This window comes from Populus alba, chromosome 4 (assembly GCF_005239225.2).
Source record: "Populus alba chromosome 4, ASM523922v2, whole genome shotgun sequence".
NCBI classification, from domain to species: Eukaryota; Viridiplantae; Streptophyta; class Magnoliopsida; order Malpighiales; family Salicaceae; genus Populus; species Populus alba.
This window is the reverse complement of record NC_133287.1, coordinates 3,287,224-3,309,866: the sequence shown is the minus strand read 5'-3', so window position 1 is coordinate 3,309,866 and position 22,643 is coordinate 3,287,224. Positions and strand designations below refer to the sequence as shown.

General features: G+C 34.5%; 2 protein-coding genes and 1 non-coding gene across 3 annotated transcripts; all 3 read right to left on the bottom strand.

Moving 5' to 3' along the window:
• Positions 1 to 959: 959 nt before the first annotated feature.
• Positions 960 to 4,994, bottom strand: LOC118047353 (serine carboxypeptidase-like 31). The gene is made up of 10 exons (XM_035056626.2): positions 4,670 to 4,994; positions 3,282 to 3,389; positions 3,063 to 3,158; positions 2,862 to 2,954; positions 2,693 to 2,775; positions 2,310 to 2,597; positions 1,889 to 2,019; positions 1,587 to 1,682; positions 1,399 to 1,504; positions 960 to 1,230 (listed from the first exon to the last, which is right to left on the bottom strand). Exons 1-10 carry the CDS (start codon positions 4,938 to 4,940, stop codon positions 1,084 to 1,086), a joined length of 1,419 nt encoding a protein of 472 aa, XP_034912517.1. The 5' UTR covers positions 4,941 to 4,994; the 3' UTR covers positions 960 to 1,083.
• Positions 4,995 to 11,092: 6,098 nt separating this feature from the next.
• Positions 11,093 to 11,164, bottom strand: TRNAQ-CUG (transfer RNA glutamine (anticodon CUG)). Its single transcript has one exon. It is a non-coding gene; the product is annotated as a tRNA-Gln (tRNA).
• A 561-nt stretch (positions 11,165 to 11,725) lies between these two features.
• On the bottom strand, positions 11,726 to 22,376 carry LOC118047352 (helicase-like transcription factor CHR28). Its single transcript, XM_035056625.2, has 12 exons — positions 21,872 to 22,376; positions 21,576 to 21,648; positions 21,095 to 21,481; positions 19,746 to 20,962; positions 19,056 to 19,127; positions 18,144 to 18,221; positions 17,135 to 18,044; positions 16,112 to 16,242; positions 15,700 to 15,921; positions 13,933 to 14,520; positions 13,608 to 13,817; positions 11,726 to 12,253 (listed from the first exon to the last, which is right to left on the bottom strand). Exons 1-12 carry the CDS (start codon positions 22,028 to 22,030, stop codon positions 12,149 to 12,151), a joined length of 4,152 nt encoding a protein of 1,383 aa, XP_034912516.1. The 5' UTR covers positions 22,031 to 22,376; the 3' UTR covers positions 11,726 to 12,148.
• Between the last annotated feature and the right edge of the window lie 267 nt (positions 22,377 to 22,643).

Here is a 22,643-nt window from a genome sequence, read left to right as displayed (position 1 = left end):
ATATTTTCTCTAACTACAATCAGCATCTTGCCCTTGAAAATTCTGATAAGACTAATACACTCGGGTTTCCTAGCGACTTCGAACCAAATAATTAGGTGACGACTCTCTAACCACCAACTCCACGTGTCCACGTACAAGATTAACTACATAATATTTAAATTAGAAACTTTTTAAAAACAATTGGTCTACATGGGAAAGTATAATATATTAATCAAAATTAAACAATTTCCCCTCTTTCTTACTTTGAATTCAAAAAGTTTTGGCCATTATTCTGCATGCCTAAAAACTATAATTTATTTGAAAGAATATTATTTGTTTGAGTAAAAAGAGAGGAAAACAGTTAAATTGCATGCAATTTTTTAAAAAAAATCAAATTATATACTAATGTGTGAGTGTTGCAAGCAATCTAAAATAGTAATGCAGTTGTACTAATTTTAATTCTATTTGATCCTTTATTTTTGGTTTGATAAACTAAATCACTTCAAATCTGTATTTTTTTTTTTTTTTAAGGATGCATATTGTGTATCCGACCTTTTTTAAGTGGAATTTATCCAAATTATTTGTTAAATAATACTTATACACACACACACACACACACCTAGTTAACAAAGATAAATACTAACTTTTGACCGTAGATCACTAAGTATTGTTTTTATAAAAATATAATAATTTTGTTTTAGTAAAGGAATAGAATTCTAATCCAACTATAACAATGAGTTTTGGGAAATGAAACTTTTTATATCTAAAAAAAAATGAATTAATATAAGATTAGGATTGTTGTCATTGACAAATATAAAATAGAAAAAGAAAAATGACTTGGAAAGGAAAAAAAAAAGACATGAATAATAATAAATAAATAACAGTTTTAGTTAATTAGGATTCCAAAATTTATTTATTTAAAAAAGACCAATCAAATCACAACTTGACAAAAAAAAAAAAAGGAGAGAGGTGTTATGGTCTCTTTAAAAGCTTGCCCCCTAATTGAGCCTTTTATTAGATGTAAGATATATATTTATTGACACCCTAACATACCAAGACCAAATCTTTGAGGAACAAGATGTCTTGATCTCTTACACCACTTATTTATCGTTCACAAGGAAGAGATTCTCCTAGAAGAAAGGCTGAGAAGAATGCGAGGGAGTTGCTTGGTTTGAAGATTGGCACAGCATGTCCAGCTCCTCTAAATGTTGCAAATGTTAGCCCCCCGTATTCTTGGAACCAACCACTGACCTGTTCCAAAGAATTATTCCTCGTTGTCAGAGATAACTTGATGATACTGTTAGTAATTCTTTCTTAAAACAATCTAAATGAAGTGGTTGATCTACTTTAGGACAAATTGATATAAGGTTTGATTTAATTTAGCGCAGGTTTTTGCATGTTTGTAAACTACGTAAATACCTGCTTCTGGTGGTACCAGGGCCTCCAAGCCTTGGTGATTTGCAGTCCCAGAGAGGTTAAGCTGTATCTTGTAGACAGCACAGAAACTCCTCCATCTGTATCACCACTGAACCATCCAAAACAGATGATGTGAGCTTGATGAAGAATATTTCATTAATTTACAATCTCCACAGTGCAGGGATTCAAACCTGTAGACCCATATTTTAAGTCCTCTTGCTATCAGCTTCTTGTATATAGGAAGAACTGATGTCTTCGAGTCCGGCCATTCCTCAAATATCTTCTTGCTGAACCCAGAAATTATCCATAATATTTTTCAGTTTTGAATTAAACGCATATATGTCTCATGGACTTCACATGATTAACTAGAATTTCAATTTGCAGCCATTAGAATTTCCTGACCCCGTGTGTAAATGAAGCTAAAAACATTGACAAACAGAATTAACATTGTTATAGCTATTATAGAGAAGCATATAGATAGAAAACGAATTACTTGCAGATGCTCCAGTTCTTGAGCACGTGACCATCACTCACATGGAGGGCCTTTTGAACATCTGGTCTGTTGTAGAAAGCTTTTGCATATTCATCCCGGCATGGATCATAACCACCCATAATTCTTGGCATCTGGTAAATATAATTAGACATTTAGGTCATCACTTTACCCTTTGCTTCAAAAATAAGCGACAATCAATACCTATGAGCTTCAGATTACAGTACATCAAAAGAAGAGGTCAAAAAAAGGCCTCGTCTACAGCTAGTTTGTGTAGGAATTTCATCAGCAGAATACTCCAACAAAACAAACAATTCATGATCAGTCTCAGCTTAAGTGAGGTCCTTTCGAAAATTCAACAAGGCCATATTGCCACTTCACTGAAATAATATCAACAAGATTTAGCAATTCTGAAATCATCTACCTTCTTAGATGAGGGCCTAAACATGATTTGTGTAAATCTGTCGTCTGAACTTGCTGATTCACCGATACAAGCTGAGGTGTAGAGGCTGAAAATATCTATCTCCTTGTACTGTTTGATTAATTCATCAACAGACTCGGTACAATGATCATTGCTCCACGTGTCATTGCTGTCAAGGTTGCAGCTTTCTCTGATTATCTTATGAGTTTCATCTGATATGACAGCATGACTCCAAGCATAGTCCACCATACCTCTCCAGTCTTCAGCATCACTTGTTTCAGGATTTCCTAGCTATAATTTCACCAAAAAGAAGGGGGGTGATTCCTTAAACAAATACTATCGAGAAACAGGAAAGTCATGGATAAATTTTTGTTATGGGACCATACTAGAATAGCCTTGAGGTCGATGTAAAGGGAAGGATCATTGTTCTTGTCAATTATAAGCTCTGCAAGCTCCGGGACATACTTTCCTGTTAATACATGTTAAAATTAGTGTCAGTAAGATTAGAAATGAACCGGATGAGTCAGGAAACTAATTGCTGTCAAGGTTAAATACCTGCATAGCTCTCTCCTGCAATATAAAATGCCCGCTTTCTATATGATGGAAACATGAGAAACCACTTTTGCAGGAAAGCATAGGAATCATTTGCTAACAAAGAGGTATAAAGGAAATCTCAGGATTTTCTGATGGTACCAAGATGGTTCAAAGCACTCATATATAACACAATCTCTGCAAGAGAATCATCTTGAAACTCACCCGTAAATTCATCCCCTATGATATGATAATCATTAGTTGTGTTCGAATATGAAAACCCAACTCCAACTGGAGATTCCAGGAATAACATATTGGCCTCTGCATCCTCATAGACACAAAGAAGGTTGAAATCATTTTTTTCTAATTAATCGCATATATACTTGCATGTCATATTTTGTAAGATTGTGGAACCTCATTAGATAGAAACACACACACACACACCTGTATTCCAAGAGTAAGGATTATATTTAAGTCCATGTCCATTGGTGTCTACTATGAAAGGGCCAATCTCTTGTGTTGCTCCTTGTCCTACAGAAGAGCACCCAGGACCTGAAACATGGAGCATCTTATCACCTCATTAGAGAACATAGAAACTAGTTATTGAAAAGAACTTGCTTTGGATAAGGTAGATAGAGGAAGAAAAACGAAACCCCCACTTTGTTATACTAAGAAAGAGGATTTGTATAATAATGCTACGCCGAAGCTCGGATAAAAACAAATGTGAAAAAATTGTAGAGGCCGCGGCCAGTTTTTTTTTAATATGATATTAAAGTTAATTTTAAATTCTAGATTTAATTTTTTATTTAATTCAAATTTAAAATTAACATTCATAAAAAATATTTTGAAATGATTTAATTGATTTGACGAGTTAAAAAAATATCTCTAATGACTAGTAAAAAACATAGTTTGGTTTTTTTAAAAAAAAAAATCAAGATGATATTTTTTTTTAATAATAAGACTATGACATATTGAATCGACCTAGATTTTGTGGTTTAACCCATCAAACCTGTGACCTGAATCATGGATTTCATTGGGTTTAACAATTTTATTTTTTAATTATTTCTTAATTAATAATATAGTAAAAAAAAATAGATACTCACAAAATTAAGCTCCAATTAAATATTATGATATTTGTTTGAAATTACAATAACCTTATAGAAAATAAATAGAAATAAATTGTGAAAATCAATTCAAAATTAATGAGATATTAAGGATAAATTAAAAAGAAAAAAAAATAAAGGCCAAAAGGATTCAATATAAAAAAAGAAAAAAAAAACAAACTAGAACATGGAATTTGAAAAAATTTGCAACTCCTTCATTGTTCATATGGAGTTGGGATTTTTTCTTTAATTCAACATAATATTGAAAGACTCAAATATTAAAAAAATATATAAAATTAAATTTAAAAAAAAATTCTTTACTATTCGGTTTTATTTATTTTTTAATTAAATTAAATATTAAAGAATAAAATCAAAAAAAAAATAAAAATAAAAAAAGGAGGAGAGTTCCTTCCCTGTTTCATGTACAGTGAAGGAGCTGGGCTTTTCCAGTTCCATTAGTAAAGAAGTTAATATATTTAAAGAACATGTGCTTTTCCACTATAATACACTCATAAAATTATAGTTGGATAGATTTGGTCAAGAGATTGGTAACAATCTAAGTGGCTTTGAAGATAATTACAAGACGACTAAAATTCTCCCGCTAGAGTACTCTATACTGATATCTGCATAATACCTTTTTCCTTGGACTCCTTTTGTTCTGACTTCCGATCAATATATGGAAAAAATGGAAGCTGCTCGTCTAATGATGATATTATGCTGTATGCTTACCTCCATTAAGCCACAGGACTAGAGGTTTTTCTTCAGGATGAGTTGTGGCCTCATAGAACCAGTAAAACAATGCCCGTCCTTTCTGTTCATTGACGGTAACATAGCCAGCATAGTGCTTGAAGTTCACATCTGGCTGGCCCGGCAAATTCGTTACAAGATGCTTACCTCCCGGTGGCTGGCCGGGAAAATGCCAGTGTCTAATACTCACAGCAGAGGACAAAGCAAAAAGAACCGAAGCAAGGAAAACTGTCACCTTGGGTACCAAATCCATATTGGAAATAAAGAACAACTTAGTGAGAGATATAGCTTCTGAAAAAAGGAGATGATGCTACAAGAATGCAAGGATGTCTATTTATAGTATTGGAGGGTATTTTGAAGGAGATAAATATTATACAACCGATACTTGGGAGAGCAAGCAGTCCTATGGGACACGGTGATTTTACCATGTTGGCAACCTTAAAGGCATCTGACATGGACTTTTAGGCAACTTGTTCTTGCATGAACATGGTTTGACGGAGCCTCCATAGGTCGGGTGGATTGATTACATGGTTGCACGATAGAATTACATCCATCATCTCCCTCTCGTACATGTTAAAAAAAAAAAAAAAGATAAAAATGATAGCATTTATATATAGATAAAAAATGCTATTATATATATATAGATAGATAGATTTTATGACACCCAACGTTTAAATTTTCTAATCTTGGCGTGGATTTTCTGTATTTTATGATAGCATTTAGTTATTTTCATGTTCTGTCTTTTATAATAGCATTTAGTTATTGTCATAAAATAAAAAAGATAAAAATGATAGAGATAAAAACAAATTTTTTTGGAGAGATGAAAATAAATACATCTTTGTAGTAGTTTTTAGTGAATTTTTATATTTTTAAAAACATAAAAAATATTTAAAGGACATGTCTCTATCATCTTTGTTTTTTTTATCTTGAAATAATAATCAAAAGTTACCTTGTCTAAAAGAAAATCTAATCTCAATATAGTTGGTTTAAAAATCATCATAAAACTAAATATATATCTCTATTATCTCTATATTTTTTTTATCTTGAAATAGTATTCAAAAGTTACCTACAAAAAAATAGAAAGTTGAATCTCAATATAATTGGTTTAAAAATACCATCATAAAACAAAAATATGTTTTTTTTATAATAATCAAGATTCTATATAAAAGTTCGTGCTAAAAAGACTTAGCTAAATAGAAAAAGAAATGTTATATTTGTGTACATGAAAAAAAAATATTCTATATCAAACTGAAAAACTAAAAAAATAGACTTTTAAAAAATCTAATTTATCCATTGTAATTAAGATGCTTTTGGAACCCCTATATAAATTCAGACCTATATAAAAAATATTCTTGTTTATAGACCTTAACCAAAGAATCAATCTCTGAAGTATAAGATGGAAAACATTATTATAGTCTGGATCCTTATCCTAAAACACCATGTTATTTCTAGTTATTCAAATCCTCCAAAAATTTTATAAGACAATGATAAAATTACTTATTGCTAAAAACTGACCATCATCAAATGATCTCACTGTAGCAAGATATGATCAAATGATATATTTAGCATGCACCACTGGATCCCCAGCCAATTCATAAATCTATTTCATAGTTTTCATGGTTCGAAACAATATAGGAACAAATGTTTGTAGGATTCTATATCATAGTCATAAAATGGAAGTCGCTTGATGGGATGTGACATTTTTGTAGGATAAGAACTCTCTGGTTCATAAGCTATCATGCATTAATTGTCAAATAAAAACTTCAATCTCAGGAGGTACTAGATCTTTTCATGTGAAAAATTATCTTGTCAATAGTGATATATTTATATTTAACTGTGTAATTGTTGTGTCAAATTCCAATACCATCTATCTATCGTAAAACTAAATATGTATCTCACACAATCCCAATTTAACCTGTGCATATCTATTGTTGATCATAGATGTTATATCCTTGCCTAAAAAGCGAGATAGGCATGAAGAATCTGAGTCATTGCTGGATTGAATATTTTCGTTGTTTTTTTTTTTCTTTCTTATTTCTTAGAAAGAGCAGTCAAAGTTTACTCTTGTCCAAGTCTTTCATAAAAGAAAGATAAGATACTGGTTCAACTAAAGCGTGAGAATATGGAAGATATTCACAGAGTTTTGATTAGACTCATAACCATGTTTGTATGTGCATCCAGTCATGTCTTTGCTTTTTCATATATGTCCGCTCTCCTATTGCTTACAGAATCCACTAGGGTGAAAGATAGGAAAGGAACGACCAAGTCAATATTCAGCTTGTGAATATTGAGTCTGGTGATAATGAACCCTAGCTAGGTGGTGAAAGATAGGAAAGGAACGACCAAGATGACTGCTGAATAATGACTTGCATCCCAACTTTACTATAAGTTGAATATGAGATGGAGATCGTCTCCTAGGTGTTTAGTTTATACTGTTTTCTTCAATTTCTTTTGATATTCTTTCTTCCATCCAACAATCATTAACATAACCAATATTATTAGCTTTCAAAGATGCTGTGTTCGTATGTAGCTTTTGTTGTTGATCTGATATATTTTTTAGTCTCAAACCAAAACAACAAATCCTATTCTGATTCTAATATCCGCATAATCTTATTGAAAGAAGGTAACCACTCTTTATCAGAAAAACAAAAAAAAAAAAACAAAGAAAGAAAGAAAGAAGGTTTATGCAAGATCTTTAATGTTTTATTAATAGAACTTAAACATCTAGCATCATGATATCATCTACAAATATTATCCCACTAAGCATGTTCTTTTTTCCACAAGAAAATGGCACCAAAGCACTTTGGGAACTAGCTACATCGACCTCCTATAATCTATTCCACGTGAAGCACAAACAACTTTATATTGGCCAATGGATATCTCTGCCTATTCCCTTGGTAATCTTATTAGGCAATTCTCTCTTTGGTCGATTTCACAATTTCTAAGATTCTTTTGTTTTGCATAAAAGATTTTAAAGGAAAATGTTTTCCAGATTTTTTCATGTTTATTTCTGAAAAATATTTTCTAAAACATATTTTTTTTGTTTTATTTTCCATAAAATATTTTACAAAAAAACTAATAATAAAAAATATTTTACATTCAATTTTTTAAATTTTATTCATTTGCTTAAAAGTATTATCATTTTTTTTATAAATAGTAATTCACTTCCAATAAGATCCAACTATTTTAACCAATATCTCCATCTCACAATTACCGTCATAACCACCATCATCTCCTCCTATACCCCCACCTCTTATTTCAACATACATATTTTCTAGAAACTATTAATGATCATTAACTAATTGTACTCGTCATATAATCAACATATATGTATTATTTATATTACATGCATATTAAATATCATCTTACTAACTCAGAAAACAAAGACAAAAGACAAATAAATATAGAACTGAAAACTATTGATAATCACTAGGAGTAACATCAGCAGAAACTATAACAAATACAAAAATTACTCAAAAACAACTCATAGTAAATAAAATAAAAGATTTCAGCTATAATAATGGAGACGAAAATAAAATTACAAACCAGAATAGATTCATCCAATTGATCTCGGATATCTATCAAGCTGATTTAATCGAAAAGAACTAATCAAACCTCACTACTTAGTCAATCGGTCGACCAAAAGAACCAACCTGTCAACCGCCACCGCAGGCCAACCAGTCGATCGGCACCATCAAACCAATCGATTGATCGAGATTCCAAAATCCTAATTTGCTAGTCTTTCAAAATTCTAGAGATCCTCAAAACTCAAAGATTCTAGTCTTCGTATTAAATGATTTTAAGCCAAACTAGCACCCTAAAACATTAATTAAACACCTTAAATCATCCAATTATCAAATTAATATATACATCATAAAATCCCAACACATTTTTTAACTCATCAACTATCAAACTAATAACGAGATACTTACTTGTTTCTTCAAACCTTTTTTAAAACTCAAAAGTTTAAGTTTAAAACTAAATTCCTTGGTTTTTTTTAGAGAAAATAATTCAATGTAAATGAAGGAAAAGAGAAGAAGGGAAAAACAAATTATTTGGCAAAAACTCTCTTTAAATACATAGATTAGGTTAGGTTCTTGAGTTATACTTGGGTTTTAGTCTAATAGGTCAAAACATAGATTTTACCATTTTTAAAAATAATTTAGTTATTTTATTGCGTTTTAAAATGTAAAAAGACTAGTCTATCCTTGTTAATCTCGAAATAACTAATGGACTCTTATGAAAATTTCATATTATCCTCGGTAACCAATTCATTTGTTTTTCTTGAGAATGGCAAAATAATTTTTACATTGTTTAAATGTACACTGTAATGTGCCTGTACTAGTTTGTTTTTTTAATTGTGATTGCCATTTTACTAAATAATATATATAGCATGTTTGTACCATGACATAAGTTTAAACACCTATGTGTGATGTGTGATGTGTGAAGTGTCCTGTGTGTCTTTGGTGCTCCAATTTGGTTGTTGCGCAGCACAGTCTGAACCATGAGGAGACATGTTTTCCAAATGAGACAATTGCTTTTCATTCAAGCTTTACCCTATTGCTTGCTTTACCAGTGGACAAATTATCTGATTATGATAAGCACCAACTTCCACAAGTTCAATCATTATTATTTTTGCAGAAAGAATTTTTCTCTTTAATAGGTGAGGAAATGATCAAGATCAAGCCAGTGACCTGTTCTAAGTTATGATAAAGCGCATTATCGAAGAATTAGCTACAAGTTCAACGTCTCATTTACAGAGAAAAGATTCATGTCAGATATATCCATGAAATAATAATAATGCAGAACAAACAAGGGAACTCGTGTCTAATTATGATGTGTTGCTAATAATACTGTCAAAACCTGAACTGTTTCAGCTATAACCTAAAGTGAAAAATGTTTACCCAAGATCAAGTGTGTTTGAAACGTCGTCGAAATTAAACTTGAGATAAAATATAACCTAATTATACATAAACTTCACCTGCAAAAACTAGTTTTTTTAACTTTTTCATCCTTTTTTCTGGACTTCATTCACAAATATTAACCTCTACTATATTCTTAAACACAGTACTCTACAGTCTTTGTCTGTGATCAACAACAAGTGCTTGGGCCATTCATCTAATCTCTTACCATTCATTTGGTATCGGAGCACTTAAATACAAGAGCATATATTTCATGGGGTGAGATTGGTGTTTCTATATGAGTGGTTGTGTGTCCATTCTGCAGCATGACAAGGCAGGATTACATTTCCCTTGGTCAAAATCTGATTTGCATGAGCCTCTTTTGTATTTGCATCTTTTCAACGAGAACATGATTCTTTGACTATAAAGTTGATGTGAAGAGCACAAAAATTTGTAATTTTCTTTCTTCTTGGTGTTCTTAGAGTTATCCACGTCTTAATGATACCCAGGAAAAGTACAAAGAGATAGGATGAACGTAATCAATGAGAAGAAGAAGAAATTCCCATGACCAGTACATGCAAATTACAAACAATTTAGTGGATTGTCTTGGAAAAAAAAGAGGTTTAATGAAGCATGCATCAACATTATAACCATATGACTAGCAGATAAATAGATTGAACCACGCAATAGTTTTCTTACTCAAAAGCTATCAAGAAGCTAATAAACTAGGAGGGCTTTTCCCCTTTTCTTTGTCTCGACTTCCAATTTTCAAAAAATTCCAGGAATCTTTATATTACCTAAAAATAATTCCACTTTTGTCACTTTTTCTTAATTTCTCAAATTGACTCATTGCAATCACACCATACAATACGCTATATAATTTAATTTCATTTAGTCTTAAATTTTAATGTTTTTTTCTTTGTATGATAGAAATTAGAGGGGTCTTGGAAAAAAACAATTAATAACAAACACAAAAATATTAATACGGTGATATTTTGAATTATATTTTTTAAAAATATTAAAACATCAACATATATATTGGATCAATCTAAGTTAATCTTTTAAATTTATAACTCGGGTCATGAAATTGTGATGATCTTATAGAAATTAAATTAAAATAAATCAAGAAAATCAATTTCTAATCAATCAAATATTGAATGATAAAAAAAAAATAATCTCATAACTAACAAAAAAAAATAAAAACAATCCAAGTTAATATATTAAATTCTCGATTCAGATAATGAAATTGAATAATCTCATAAAAAATAAATCAAAAAAATTATAAAATTTAATTTTCAGCCAACCAAATATTTCTAGCCACACATTGAAGCACTTGTCATTAACACTTCAGCAAGATTTATTACTATTTAAATTTAAAATTATCATATTATAATCTTTTAAATTCCAGTTTGAATTTTTCTTTTATTTAAATACCAAAAGGTGTTATATGGGTTTTTATATTTGTGAGTTTGATTTTTAGGGGGGGGGGGGCAGCAAAATACTCAGGTCCCACCGAGATTTGAACTCGGGTTACTGGATTCAGAGTCCAATGTCCTGACCACTAGACCATGGGACCAGGTCCTACAAGTGTTCAAGCCTTTTAGTAAACATAGGTGAAAAGACAGATACCATTGGCTCAGTGTAGCTTAAGCCCTCATGGTGGCTTTGTTCTTTTCCTTCCTCGTTCAATATGATGGCTTGTGTATTTTTACAGCCTAAAATGCAATGCTTGCGCAAGCCGTGGGCCAAGCAAGTTTCCCACATTAACTTTTGGTTTAACCACTTTGTCATTTTGAAAAACATTTTGATGCAACTTAAATTCCTCCCTTTTCGGCTATGTTCTCTCGAATTCTCAGTTCATTAATTTGCTCTCGTGTATGTGGTATTTATCACAGCACCCAAACTATTTTTTTAAACAAAAAAATAAAAGTAAAAGTAACAGCTGAGATACCCACCCGACGCAAGTCGCAAAATAAGCACCATAACTTTACAGCAAGCAAATGAAATGCAGTCGATCACAAGCTGAATATACCAAATTGAGAAGATGGCTAGATTTTTGCAATCTCTGTACCTTGAGAAGAACAATGCAAAGCCTTAATGAAAATAAATGCACAATGATGAGGGGGCAGAAAAAAAAAAGAAAAAACAAAAAAATCCCTTTTATCATTTACAATTGGGGAGAAAACGAAAAACGTCGAAGCAATATCTATATAACTCTTATCTTCACTTGCTATAAGACTACTGTAACCCTATGTTGTATCCCACTGTAGTGGAAAACAAAATGAGAGGATCCACTGTTAAACCGACAAAAAAAAAATGGATAAAGAATGGATCATCGTCAAAGCCAACTATGCACGTATCTTATCTACTAGTCAGAAAATCCTATATCCCTTTGTTATCTTGTTGAACCTAGTCAGGCAAAGGCTCAAATATTCATCTGCAACGGCAAGCAGCTAGGAACCTAAGGATAGATATCTGAGTTTTGCTGAAAAGGAACCTGTAGGTGATCTCTGGGTTTTACTGAAAGAATATCTGCCAAAAAAAATTTTGAACTCCATCTTCACACCATAAATAGGTAATTCAAGTCATCCACGGTTAGGCGAGTCTGACGACCACCATTTTCATCCTCTCCAAAAGCAGATGCCACCATCTCTCTCTTCTTTTGCTGCAAAAAAAATGACCCCGTTATTTTTGTTTTACAGAAAAAATTCAGAGCAAAAGTAGTAATGTAGTATAATAAAATAGACAATTAAAAACACGATTATCAAATGATTATCCAATAATAAACATTCATGAATGCTTGATAATGCACTTATCCAAAAAAAAATCCTACAAGAATATGCAACAAGACCTTGGAAATTCTCAACCAGAAAAGTGTTCAGAAATGCATTCGAGTTTTGATTTTAGAACATTGCTAGGTCAAATAAACTAAAACGTAAACAAGCCAACAGCCTATTTGGCTGAAGCTACTTTAGCAAAAACAACCCCTTAAATGCTTTGGTTAAAAGCAAGCAAATGTTGTTTCTATGGTACATTAGGAACTACAATGACCAAAGCAGGCAGCTCAAAAGCACTTCAAAAGCAGGTTTGACTCCTTTAAGCCTAAGCATCCAAAAGGCTGCTTTTGGCAAGAGCTGCTGCAACTTGCAGGCCCAGACATAAGCTCAAAGTCATAACCCATTGATCATGTTAAGCATGTTTGTCCAAAACAAACATCTTTTTCTCAGCCCACCCACTTTTATTGGCTAAAACCAAGAACTAAAACATGCACTTGACCGCACTGAGCTTGACAACTTGAGCCCATCCAAACATAACATATTTACAGTGACCATTAAAGGAGGCCTGTTCACAAGTTCAACCACTTCAATTATTCTATGAACATTATGTTGATGGCTTGAGCACTGTTAAAGCAAAGCTCACCTAATATCACAACCCATCCACTTTTTCTGCTCCCCTTACTCTGCTAGTTAAAGTTGTTATAGCAACATTACTATGTTCACTTAAAATACTTAGTTGAGCCAAGTTCACCAAATACCCAAACTCATTCCCTTTTTGGCTTCGCTCACTAATTCAAAGATCACATATTATATACAGCTAAATAGTGCGATTAATCAATGAATTCAGTTGGCATTTGAACAACCATCAACTTTAAGAAGTCAAATCTCCATGGCATAGGTGAAAAACATTTGCCTCTAGCCTCACCAAAATGAGAAACACAGTTAAATTCATCTACAGTGCTGCAAGCCTATAATATCAATTCATTAACAAAAACTAAGCAACTAACAATGGCAACAGAGTAACCAGATACTCCTTGCAGACCATTGAGAGCACCACATCTATCATCTCCAAGTAATACTTTCCATTGTTAAATAAAACTATTGCATGATTAACCATGAAGGGGCAATTTAAACAATTTATGATGGAAAAAGTGATGAGCGATGTCCCTTTAAATGGTGGGGAAAAAAGTTGGCAACTTGATGAGGAACTGTGTAACAAAAATTTAATAGAAAAAATAGTACCTGGAGAGCTAATATACGATCTTCAACAGTGTTTTTTACAGTTAATCGCAAAACTGTAACTTTACGAGTTTGCCCAATACGATGTGCCCTATCAATTGCCTGATCCTCAGTTGTAGGATTCCACCAGAGATCCAGAAGCAACACATGGCAAGCTGCAACCATGTTCAGTCCAAGACTAGCTGCTTTCAGAGACATTATCATAACAGATACCTGTGGTGCAAAGGGATCAAACATCAGGGAGAAAGAACATGTCAAAACACTTGAGGGGCATAAAAAACCATTTAGCATAGATCTTAGAAGTTCAAATGGTTAAAATCCCACAGACCTCTGGAAGGGAATTGAAATCCTTCACAGCTTTATCTCTGGCAACAACTGACATTGTTCCATCCAGTCTTCTGTACTGAATGGAAGAACTCTTAAGACAAGCTTCAAGCAAATCTAGCATCCCCGTCCACTGGGAAAACACTATGGCTTTCTCCCCAACAACCTTAGCTGGGGGGTGTCTTTTATCAGTTCCATCATTAAGTGAGCCTGTAGAACCAGATGAGGTTTCACGACAAGCAACATTTCCATCAACAGAATTCTCTGAAAATTTGCATTTAGACAAACAATCTTTTGGCTTAGTGAGCGATTGCAGGACTTCAAGAGTTGCCCTGATTTTTGATGAATTATGGGGACGGTTGTCAGAGGATGAGCTAACTGCAGCAACAAGCTCAGAACCAGAAGAATCTTGATCAGGCTCATCAGATAGAGAACTATTTAATGTGGCTTTGGAAAACACTGAAGACACATTCAGGCGAACTTTGCAGTTTGACACAGGGCATTGGTTGTCATCACCAGTAAGATGCTCACAGATACATTGTTTGCAGAATACATGACCACAGACTGAAACAACAGCATCTTCAGGCGAATCCTGTATGAAAATCAGCAGAAACGTCAGAAAACAGAACATTGACAACTGTATCAGGTCACAACAAAAAAAAAAAGAGTTGATAAAGCAGTTGGGGTAAGCTACATGGAAAAGCAGTTTAAGAAATAATAAAAGAAAACTAAAATATAAAATAAGACTGATAAATACACTACATTATAAAGAAACTATTAGTGGCAGCAACCCTGTCCAACAAGGGCTGCATCATCACGTGCTTAAGCTTTGATTTGAAGCTCCTATAATGATCTTGCACTAAAATTTACCTCAGAAATTGCAGCTGGGATACTTTTATCTAAATTCTCTTAAAACACCAAGACTTCTGAATGGCATGTACCAGCAACAATGATTCTTAGTTGCTTTTATTAAGCCTTTATATGGTTTTATCAAAGTTTTCTATGCAATGTTTGCTTTCCTAACAAACATAGTAGCATTACTATTAGATAAAAGAAGAAATGATACTCCGAACCAAACAATAGTCCTGTTGTAAGTACCTTAAAGTAGCAGCTTCAAAGGATTTGGAAAACTATTCTACGTGTAACTGTGAAAGCTCTAGACAAAATAGCACAATGATCTAAGGAGCTATTGAGCACTTTGGGATGGAAATTACTTAGATATGGTCAGTATGATAAGAAGGTTAGCCTCAATACAAGGACCCTCTCTCCTCAAAAGCTGCAAACTGAATTCCCACAGAATTCAGCCAATACAAGAAGCCTTTCAAATCAAAGATGTCAACACCAAACCAAACAAAAGCCTATTCCCCCATTCCTGCTTACAAAACCCTAAACCTACAAACATCTCAACTATTAACGCTTGAAATTTAAAGATCCTGTTTCTTATACACGTAAGAGACATGCATCTTTATGACTATCTTTTCAGGAAATCCAGAACAAAGAACTTGCAACAGCATCCAATTATCTTAAAATCATGTTTCAGGTCCCTTAACTGATTGAACAAGCTGACATTTAAATGAACAAAAAAGACAAATTAAGATGAACATGTTACAATAAATGTGTGTGCATTGAGAATTACTTTCATAATAAGCATCCACAATATAAATGTACCGATGAAGTTAATATATGGAAACAAACCAATGAAGTTACAAGAGAGAGAAAAGGCGAACGTAGAAATAAGCAGAGTGATCGGGCAAGAAAAGAAATGACATACACTACAGATGCCACAGATTGCCAAAGATGCTTCTAAGCATTTGAGAAGGCATAATTGTTTCTCCTGAGGAAGTTTCTTGGCCATCTCAATTGAGGATCCACCTAGAGAATTTGAATCTAAACCCTTGACAAGAAGAGGATGATCACAAGCTTGTCGAAGACGCAACAACATCAATAAGATGTTAACATAATTTTGTTTAACAGTTCCAGCAGCTGCATATTCCTGACAAACAGATGGCGAGGTTCAAAGAATTGGTTAATTTGCATACAAAATGAGTACAGAAATAACATGTTTACCACATAACAATGTTACGATTAAATTTTCTCAGAAAGGAGGGAAAGGGAACGTGATAACCAGAAATATGAAAGAAAATTGAAATAATTTCTAAATTACTCTTCCAGTAAAAGCATACTTTAAACTGAGCTCGTGAATCAATTTCTAGTCTGGTGTAGAAATCACGTTCTTCCTCTGTAAAGTCCACTTTTTTCAACTCTACTACTTTGGGTGGAAGGTTAATAATAGGTTCCCCGTCAAGAAGAGTGCCTAAAGCAAACATTAGCCATCAGATGAGTCAAAAAAGAAACTGCAATAAGTTGCACAACATCAGCAGCCTAGCTAAAATTTACAATCTATATGATTCAAACCAGACAAGAAAAAAGCATGTAGACAAGCTTGCAAAGACAGAAATTTTTGCAGGCAACATGTTTCAAACAGATCAAAGGAAACTTGTATGTTTATGCATTACAAGACTTAAACAAGTTGTATGAGTAGTAAAATCATATTTGACGGCACCTATTCATACATTGAAACATCAAAGGATCATTTTACTTGTAACTAAACTCCATCAACTAATCACAGTATTAATCTTGAAGATGTAAACTTTAGAGCAGCCCATGGCAAGACCCTCGAGGCAAAGACAAAAAGAACTAGAAACCACATCACTAATTTAGACCCATTCTTCTAGTTAATACATTACTAATCAATTTGTCAACAGAGAGAAAGAATGGAAAGAGTAGTTGAAAGCTGTGAAAAAAATTCCTAGCTATAAACCACATTCTAATTTAGACCACTTCTTCTAGTTAATACACTACTAATCAATGTCAGCAGAGGAAAAGAATGTAAACAGTAGTTAAAACCTGTGAAAAAACTTCCTCGACTATCAAAGCAATCCCAATGAATTGGAAGACAGACAAAACATTCAAACAAGGAGAGATAATCAGCTCCCAGCCAAGCAACAAACCTCGATTAGAGAAGAACTAACAAAGGATTTCAATTATACAATAAAGGAGATAGATAGGTAGAAGATGCTGGGGTTTTTTAATTTATTTTGTAAAATAAATTAAGGATCTTTAGGAAAATCCAAACAGAATGAATTTCACCACATTGACTGACAAAACATACAAAATTAATGCAAAGGAAAATTGTAAGATATTACCTTTGGTTCGACGAAGCATTACTGTCTTCAAAACAGCTTGCAACTTTCTGTACCCTTTTGCTGGATTCTTTTGAATTGGGACCTTTATTGCTGAGCAGAATAGCTTGTAGACAGCATAAGGTTCATATCTGAGGAATCTGAAATAGCTATAGAGATCATCAATTGCATTTTGGATAGGTGTACCGGACAAGCACCACCTGCGTTTTGCCCGAAGACCCCAACAGGCCCTAGCCACTTGAGTTCTGTGATTCTTGATGCTCTGGGCTTCATCAAGGACAACCCTAAACCATGCCACCTTTGCAAGTGGCCGGGCAATGGACTCAAGCATTGCACTGTCCATTCCCTTCTTATTCTTCAGACCTTTTTTGCGAGAAGTGGGAGGATATTTCCGTTTCTTACCATATGAAAGTCCTAGGTGCGGAACATCATCACCTTCCATTCTTTGTTTCTCTTCATCTTCATCAGCCAGAGGCTGCTTCGGGACCTCCATGCTGACAATTGAATATGTTGTAACAACAACATCATACTTTGCCACCTCGGAAGGATCTTTTGTTCGATTGCTTCCATGGTATACTAGAACAGAGAGATTGGCTTCAGTAGTTACCTTCGTATGCAGCTCATCAGCCCACTGTCGCAAGACACTTGTGGGGCAAACAATGAGAGTTCCAGCAGCTAGCCTTCCCTTGGATTGCCCAGGAGAATTCAGGCTCTTTGTTGAACTTTGATTTGACTTAACTTGAGAACCATCAGCACCTTTTTTCAATCTACCAATCTCAATAACCCCATCGTCATCATCATCCAAATTTAATGTCTCGCACTCTTCTTTCTTAATAGCCACAGCATCCACTCGATATAAAGGAGCTCTTTCCTTGAGTATAAGCGCAATGGTTGACACTGTCTTTCCCAGTCCCTGAGAGAAAATGATTGTATAAATGCCAAAGCCAAAAGATAAAAACAATTTCTCAATGCCAGAACTATTAAGTGGCTTTAGCAAGTTCATAAAATCTACCTGATCATCTGCAAGAATGCCTCCAGAACAGTGCAAGCTAGATGTTTCCTTCTGAACCATCCATGACAAAGCAATTCGCTACACAGGAAATTATTGCACATCAGTGGGATAATAATGCATAAACATGCATATCCATAAGCACATAAAAAACACACATGCCCATTAGAATAGAAAAGGGAATCCATATATAGTTTTCAAACCCCATCTTGGAAGTAGGAGTGAAGAAATGCAGAACATCAAAAATACAAAGCATATAACAATAAACAAGTACTACAAAAACGATAGTTGACTTCAAATGCTTGCTAAAAGCCACCATAAAAATCCACTTCAAATGTCAGTTTTTGCCGATCCCAATTGATTTTGGATAACTATACAAACTACCATAAAAAACAGGATCCACTTCAAAAGTAATTTTTGCCGATGCCAGTTGGTTTTGGATCACTAAACAGGTCAGACTGAACTGAAATCTCTGTCATTGCATTAAAAACCCAACTCCTCAATATCTTTAGCTCTATAAATGTATTCTTTCCACTTGCACAAACTTGAATTTGATTTTGTATACATGGATTAACATGAAAAAAAGCAGAACACAACTCAAAACAAATTGTGGCCAACCAGAAATATCCATTTTTGGCTGCCACTATAAGCATTTTTCCTTGCTACTAGAATGGAATATAGGAGATAAAACTACATTCCAAGCTTGTTGATCCACATCTGGTAACTGCAAAGAGATTGTCTGAATATGGAAAACTATTTCCTCGTGTTCTATATAGAACTATTGGGAGGAATATATTAGAGTCTGCTGATAGAAATCAATTCCATAATACATACCGATTTCACGATGTGTCTAACGCATCAAGAGTCCTATATAGCCTTATTTCTTTTATCTTTAGAAAAAAGAAAGATTCAAACCTGGTGTCTCAAAAGTGGTACTGCCAAAACACCATCGGGTGGAACAGCTTCAGACTTTGGTTGGGCAAGATCCTGTCAGTGTGCCATAAAATTAGTCATGTCAAATACTCACAATGTAAGTCATGATCTAAAAATCATGGAATCATGAAGAAGCTCTTTAATTTCCTGATAAAGGAGACAATGTGGTATGTAGCAATATAAAAATTCTGAAACATGAAATAGTTGTGTGTATTTATTCGAGATGGCAGGACCATGTCTCTATTCATACATGAAAAAATCAGTTCAATTTCATTAGAGGATCACAGCATTTTTTTTATTTTTTTCCGTTGAATATTTGCTAGCAAGGACAAATTCTCCATAAACAAAATAAAATTTTCCTCCTAATATGTGAGCAAATTCCTGCACATTGCACCCGTGCTTGTTGTAAGGATGTTTGGTGAGAATGTGTCTATGAGTCTGTGACACAGCCTGTGAGCATCCAAACAAAATATTTCGGGCTGAGGGAAGGAAATCTCGTATCAATGTGATGACATCTGACCAGAAAGTAAATTGTACTCCAGCTCCATTGATTTCCAAATTATGTATTTATTAGTTTCAATTTCTTTTGAATTCAAAACGAATTTAAAAACTCATTTTTTTTTTTGTTTTAGTGTAACATAGCAGGTAGATTCCCTAGCTCAAAATACTCACCTGCAATGCAACTCGAAGTACAAGTTGCTCGTCATTGGCCTTGAACCTTGTGCCTTCTACTGTGGAATGATGAAGTGAATCATTGTATGTTGGGTGTTGCAAAGGAACTATGGGCTTGCTAGGAGCAAAACATTGGTTTGAGCGAGCAGGTTGACTGATGTCGTCAAGAATACATATATCAGGATCATCATCAACATGGGATTTGCTACCAGATGAATTACTTTGAATTGATTCAGGGCTGACTATTGAAAGCTGAGAACCCAAGGCCTTAGACTGAACAGGCAAGCCTTGTTTTTCATCCTTGCCACAACCCAGCTGCATCTTGCTTATATGAGATGTCGGAGCAAAGGGCAAGTACTGCTCTGAAGCACTTAAATTCAAATATACACTATCAAAGGGAAACCTACCAGCAATCCCCTCAACTTGAGCTCTTGATGATCCAAGAGCCATGCCCCCTTTGTCATTGTTGGTGTAAATCTCATGCTTCTGACTTTGCACAGATGATAAAACACCAGAAGGTGGCTGCTGCTTGTCTTCATAAACAAAAGTACCGTTTCCATCGCTCCAGGAACACTTCCTGTCAACAGCTTCGGTAACACCTTCACCAGACTGCCATGTCATCTTCCTACATGCAACCAATCCATCGGTTTTTTCATCCTCTACACAGGCTGTTTGGACCTCACTGATGCCTAACTGAATATCACTGGGTGGCATAACCAATGCTTTGTCATGGTTAAGTCCATCATCAGCACTTGATGGAAATTTTCTGGTCTTTGGAAACGTATAGGGTTTAGGGTCAGATTTAAGATTCATCCCATTTACATCAGAGCAAGGCATCATCGAAATCTCTGGTCCAGAGCATGCATTCTCAGGTTGAAATTCATCAATTTCTTGATTAATGGGAAATAATCCAAAATGAAAATCATTGGAAAAATCAAAACCTGAAGAATCAGTATAATGTGTATCATATCCATTCATGCCAAATTGCATAGCTGAATCATGATCCCTAAGTTCGCTATTAAAACCAGGATAATGCCAGTCAGCAGACTTGGTAGAAATCATATCATGAGAAAAAACATCTGTATCCATCAAGGGCATGACCATGGATCTATGAATATCAGTTTTAAGTTCTAGAATTCCTAAGCTATCATTGTCTAAAGCATCACGTGATCCAAATTTCTCATCTGAACCATCCATCCAAGGACCATGTGAAGAACCTGCAATTATTAGAGAAACATAAATGAGAGCTCCAATAATAAATCACAGTGATATAAATCAACCTACCAAGTACACATCATCAACCATACAATACAAAAGCAAAAAAGAAAAAGAAAAACGAGTTTACATGCCTTTGGATTCAACACTCCCTTCCAGATGCCTCAATTGGTTTCCATTATCATCCAAAAGAAGCTTTAGGTCCAAACCACCTGCATGATCAGCAACACAGCTAGACACTCCATCAGCAAAAGTAGTAGGTTCTGTAAGGCAGCTGGCCATCTCTGATTGTGACGCTCCTACTCTCATTGTTCCCTGATCTTTTTGAAAAGGGAAGCAAAACTCTCTAATACTTCCAGAGCGAGCATGCATAAGAGAGCTCATTTGTCTCCCTGTGTAATCAATAGAATCACCCGAATGCCCTGCCCTAGCATCCGAACCTTCTGGATTGTGCAAAGAGTAGGCAGCATGATCCATGGATTCTCCCCCTAACCCATCTGCCCCTTGTATCTTCTGAGACCCTAAACAGTATATGAACAAAAAAGTTAATTACAATCTACACAGCGACAACCAACGCCACATCATATTCCAAGGATTTCAGTTCAAATCTATTACCACTTTGGAGCAGCCAGTTTCGGCTATTTCCAGCATCCAGCACCGTCTCATCCAAAAAATCTCCTTTACCACTCTGCAATTTGACATAACAGAAAAAATATTCACTCAAGGAGCAGAAAAACAGCAAAAGCATCACTCTTTTTCTCTCAAGGAACAATATTCCGCCTTTAAATAATCAATCATGCAGCATCAAATTCAATAATTTAATCACAAAACAAGTTAGAGTTCTCCAAATCCTAAAATCCAGTTCAATTTAACCTAAAAACACAAAATTCTCAAGCAAACCCGAATCTTACCGGAGAAGCAGGCGACGGTTCTTCTCCAAGAATTGTATAAAACAAATCGACATCCATCGACAAATCCTCCTCCTCTCCATCGCCGCTATTACCGTCACCAACGGCCATAATTTCACCACCTGGCAGAACACTCCCCGACCTCCCGTCAGCCATTATCATGATTGTCGACTCAAATCACAAATCAACCAAGCAAAGATAGAAACCCTAGCAGTGAATTCAATTAAACTCGTTCTAGAAATCCGAATCGCATTTTGATTGTAACCGCTTTTAAGAGAGAGAGAAACTGCAGCGGAGTTTCGGGTTTGGGGTTTATCTAGCGTGTGTTGTTGTTTGTGGACCTGTTTTTCCCGATCAGAGAGCCGGAAAATAAAATAAAATAAAATCGTGTATAAAACGAAGAAGAAGAAATAAAAGAAGGGGAAGTCTCGTGTAGAAAGCGAGTGGCGGAGATTTAAATATAGGGAGAAGAGGGGGTGGGGGTGGGTGGGTGCGTCGGTTAACGACTTTGTCTTTGGTTTTTACCTCCCTCTTTTTTTCTCTTTTTTTTTTCGGTGATGGAAATAATGGATGAAATATACTATTTATATATGGCGAGATAACTGATGGGGAGGGGAAAGTGCAAGGGTGGGTGGCAGTAGCTTTGTGTTGTGGCTTTGGGTTTGGTTGCTCTGTTTCCACCTTCGCTTTGTCATTTTCACACTTTAGATTGGTCGAAGACCGTGCATGTGAGGGTTTTTGGTGTTGCCTAATGTCATCTTTTGTCTTTTCTTTT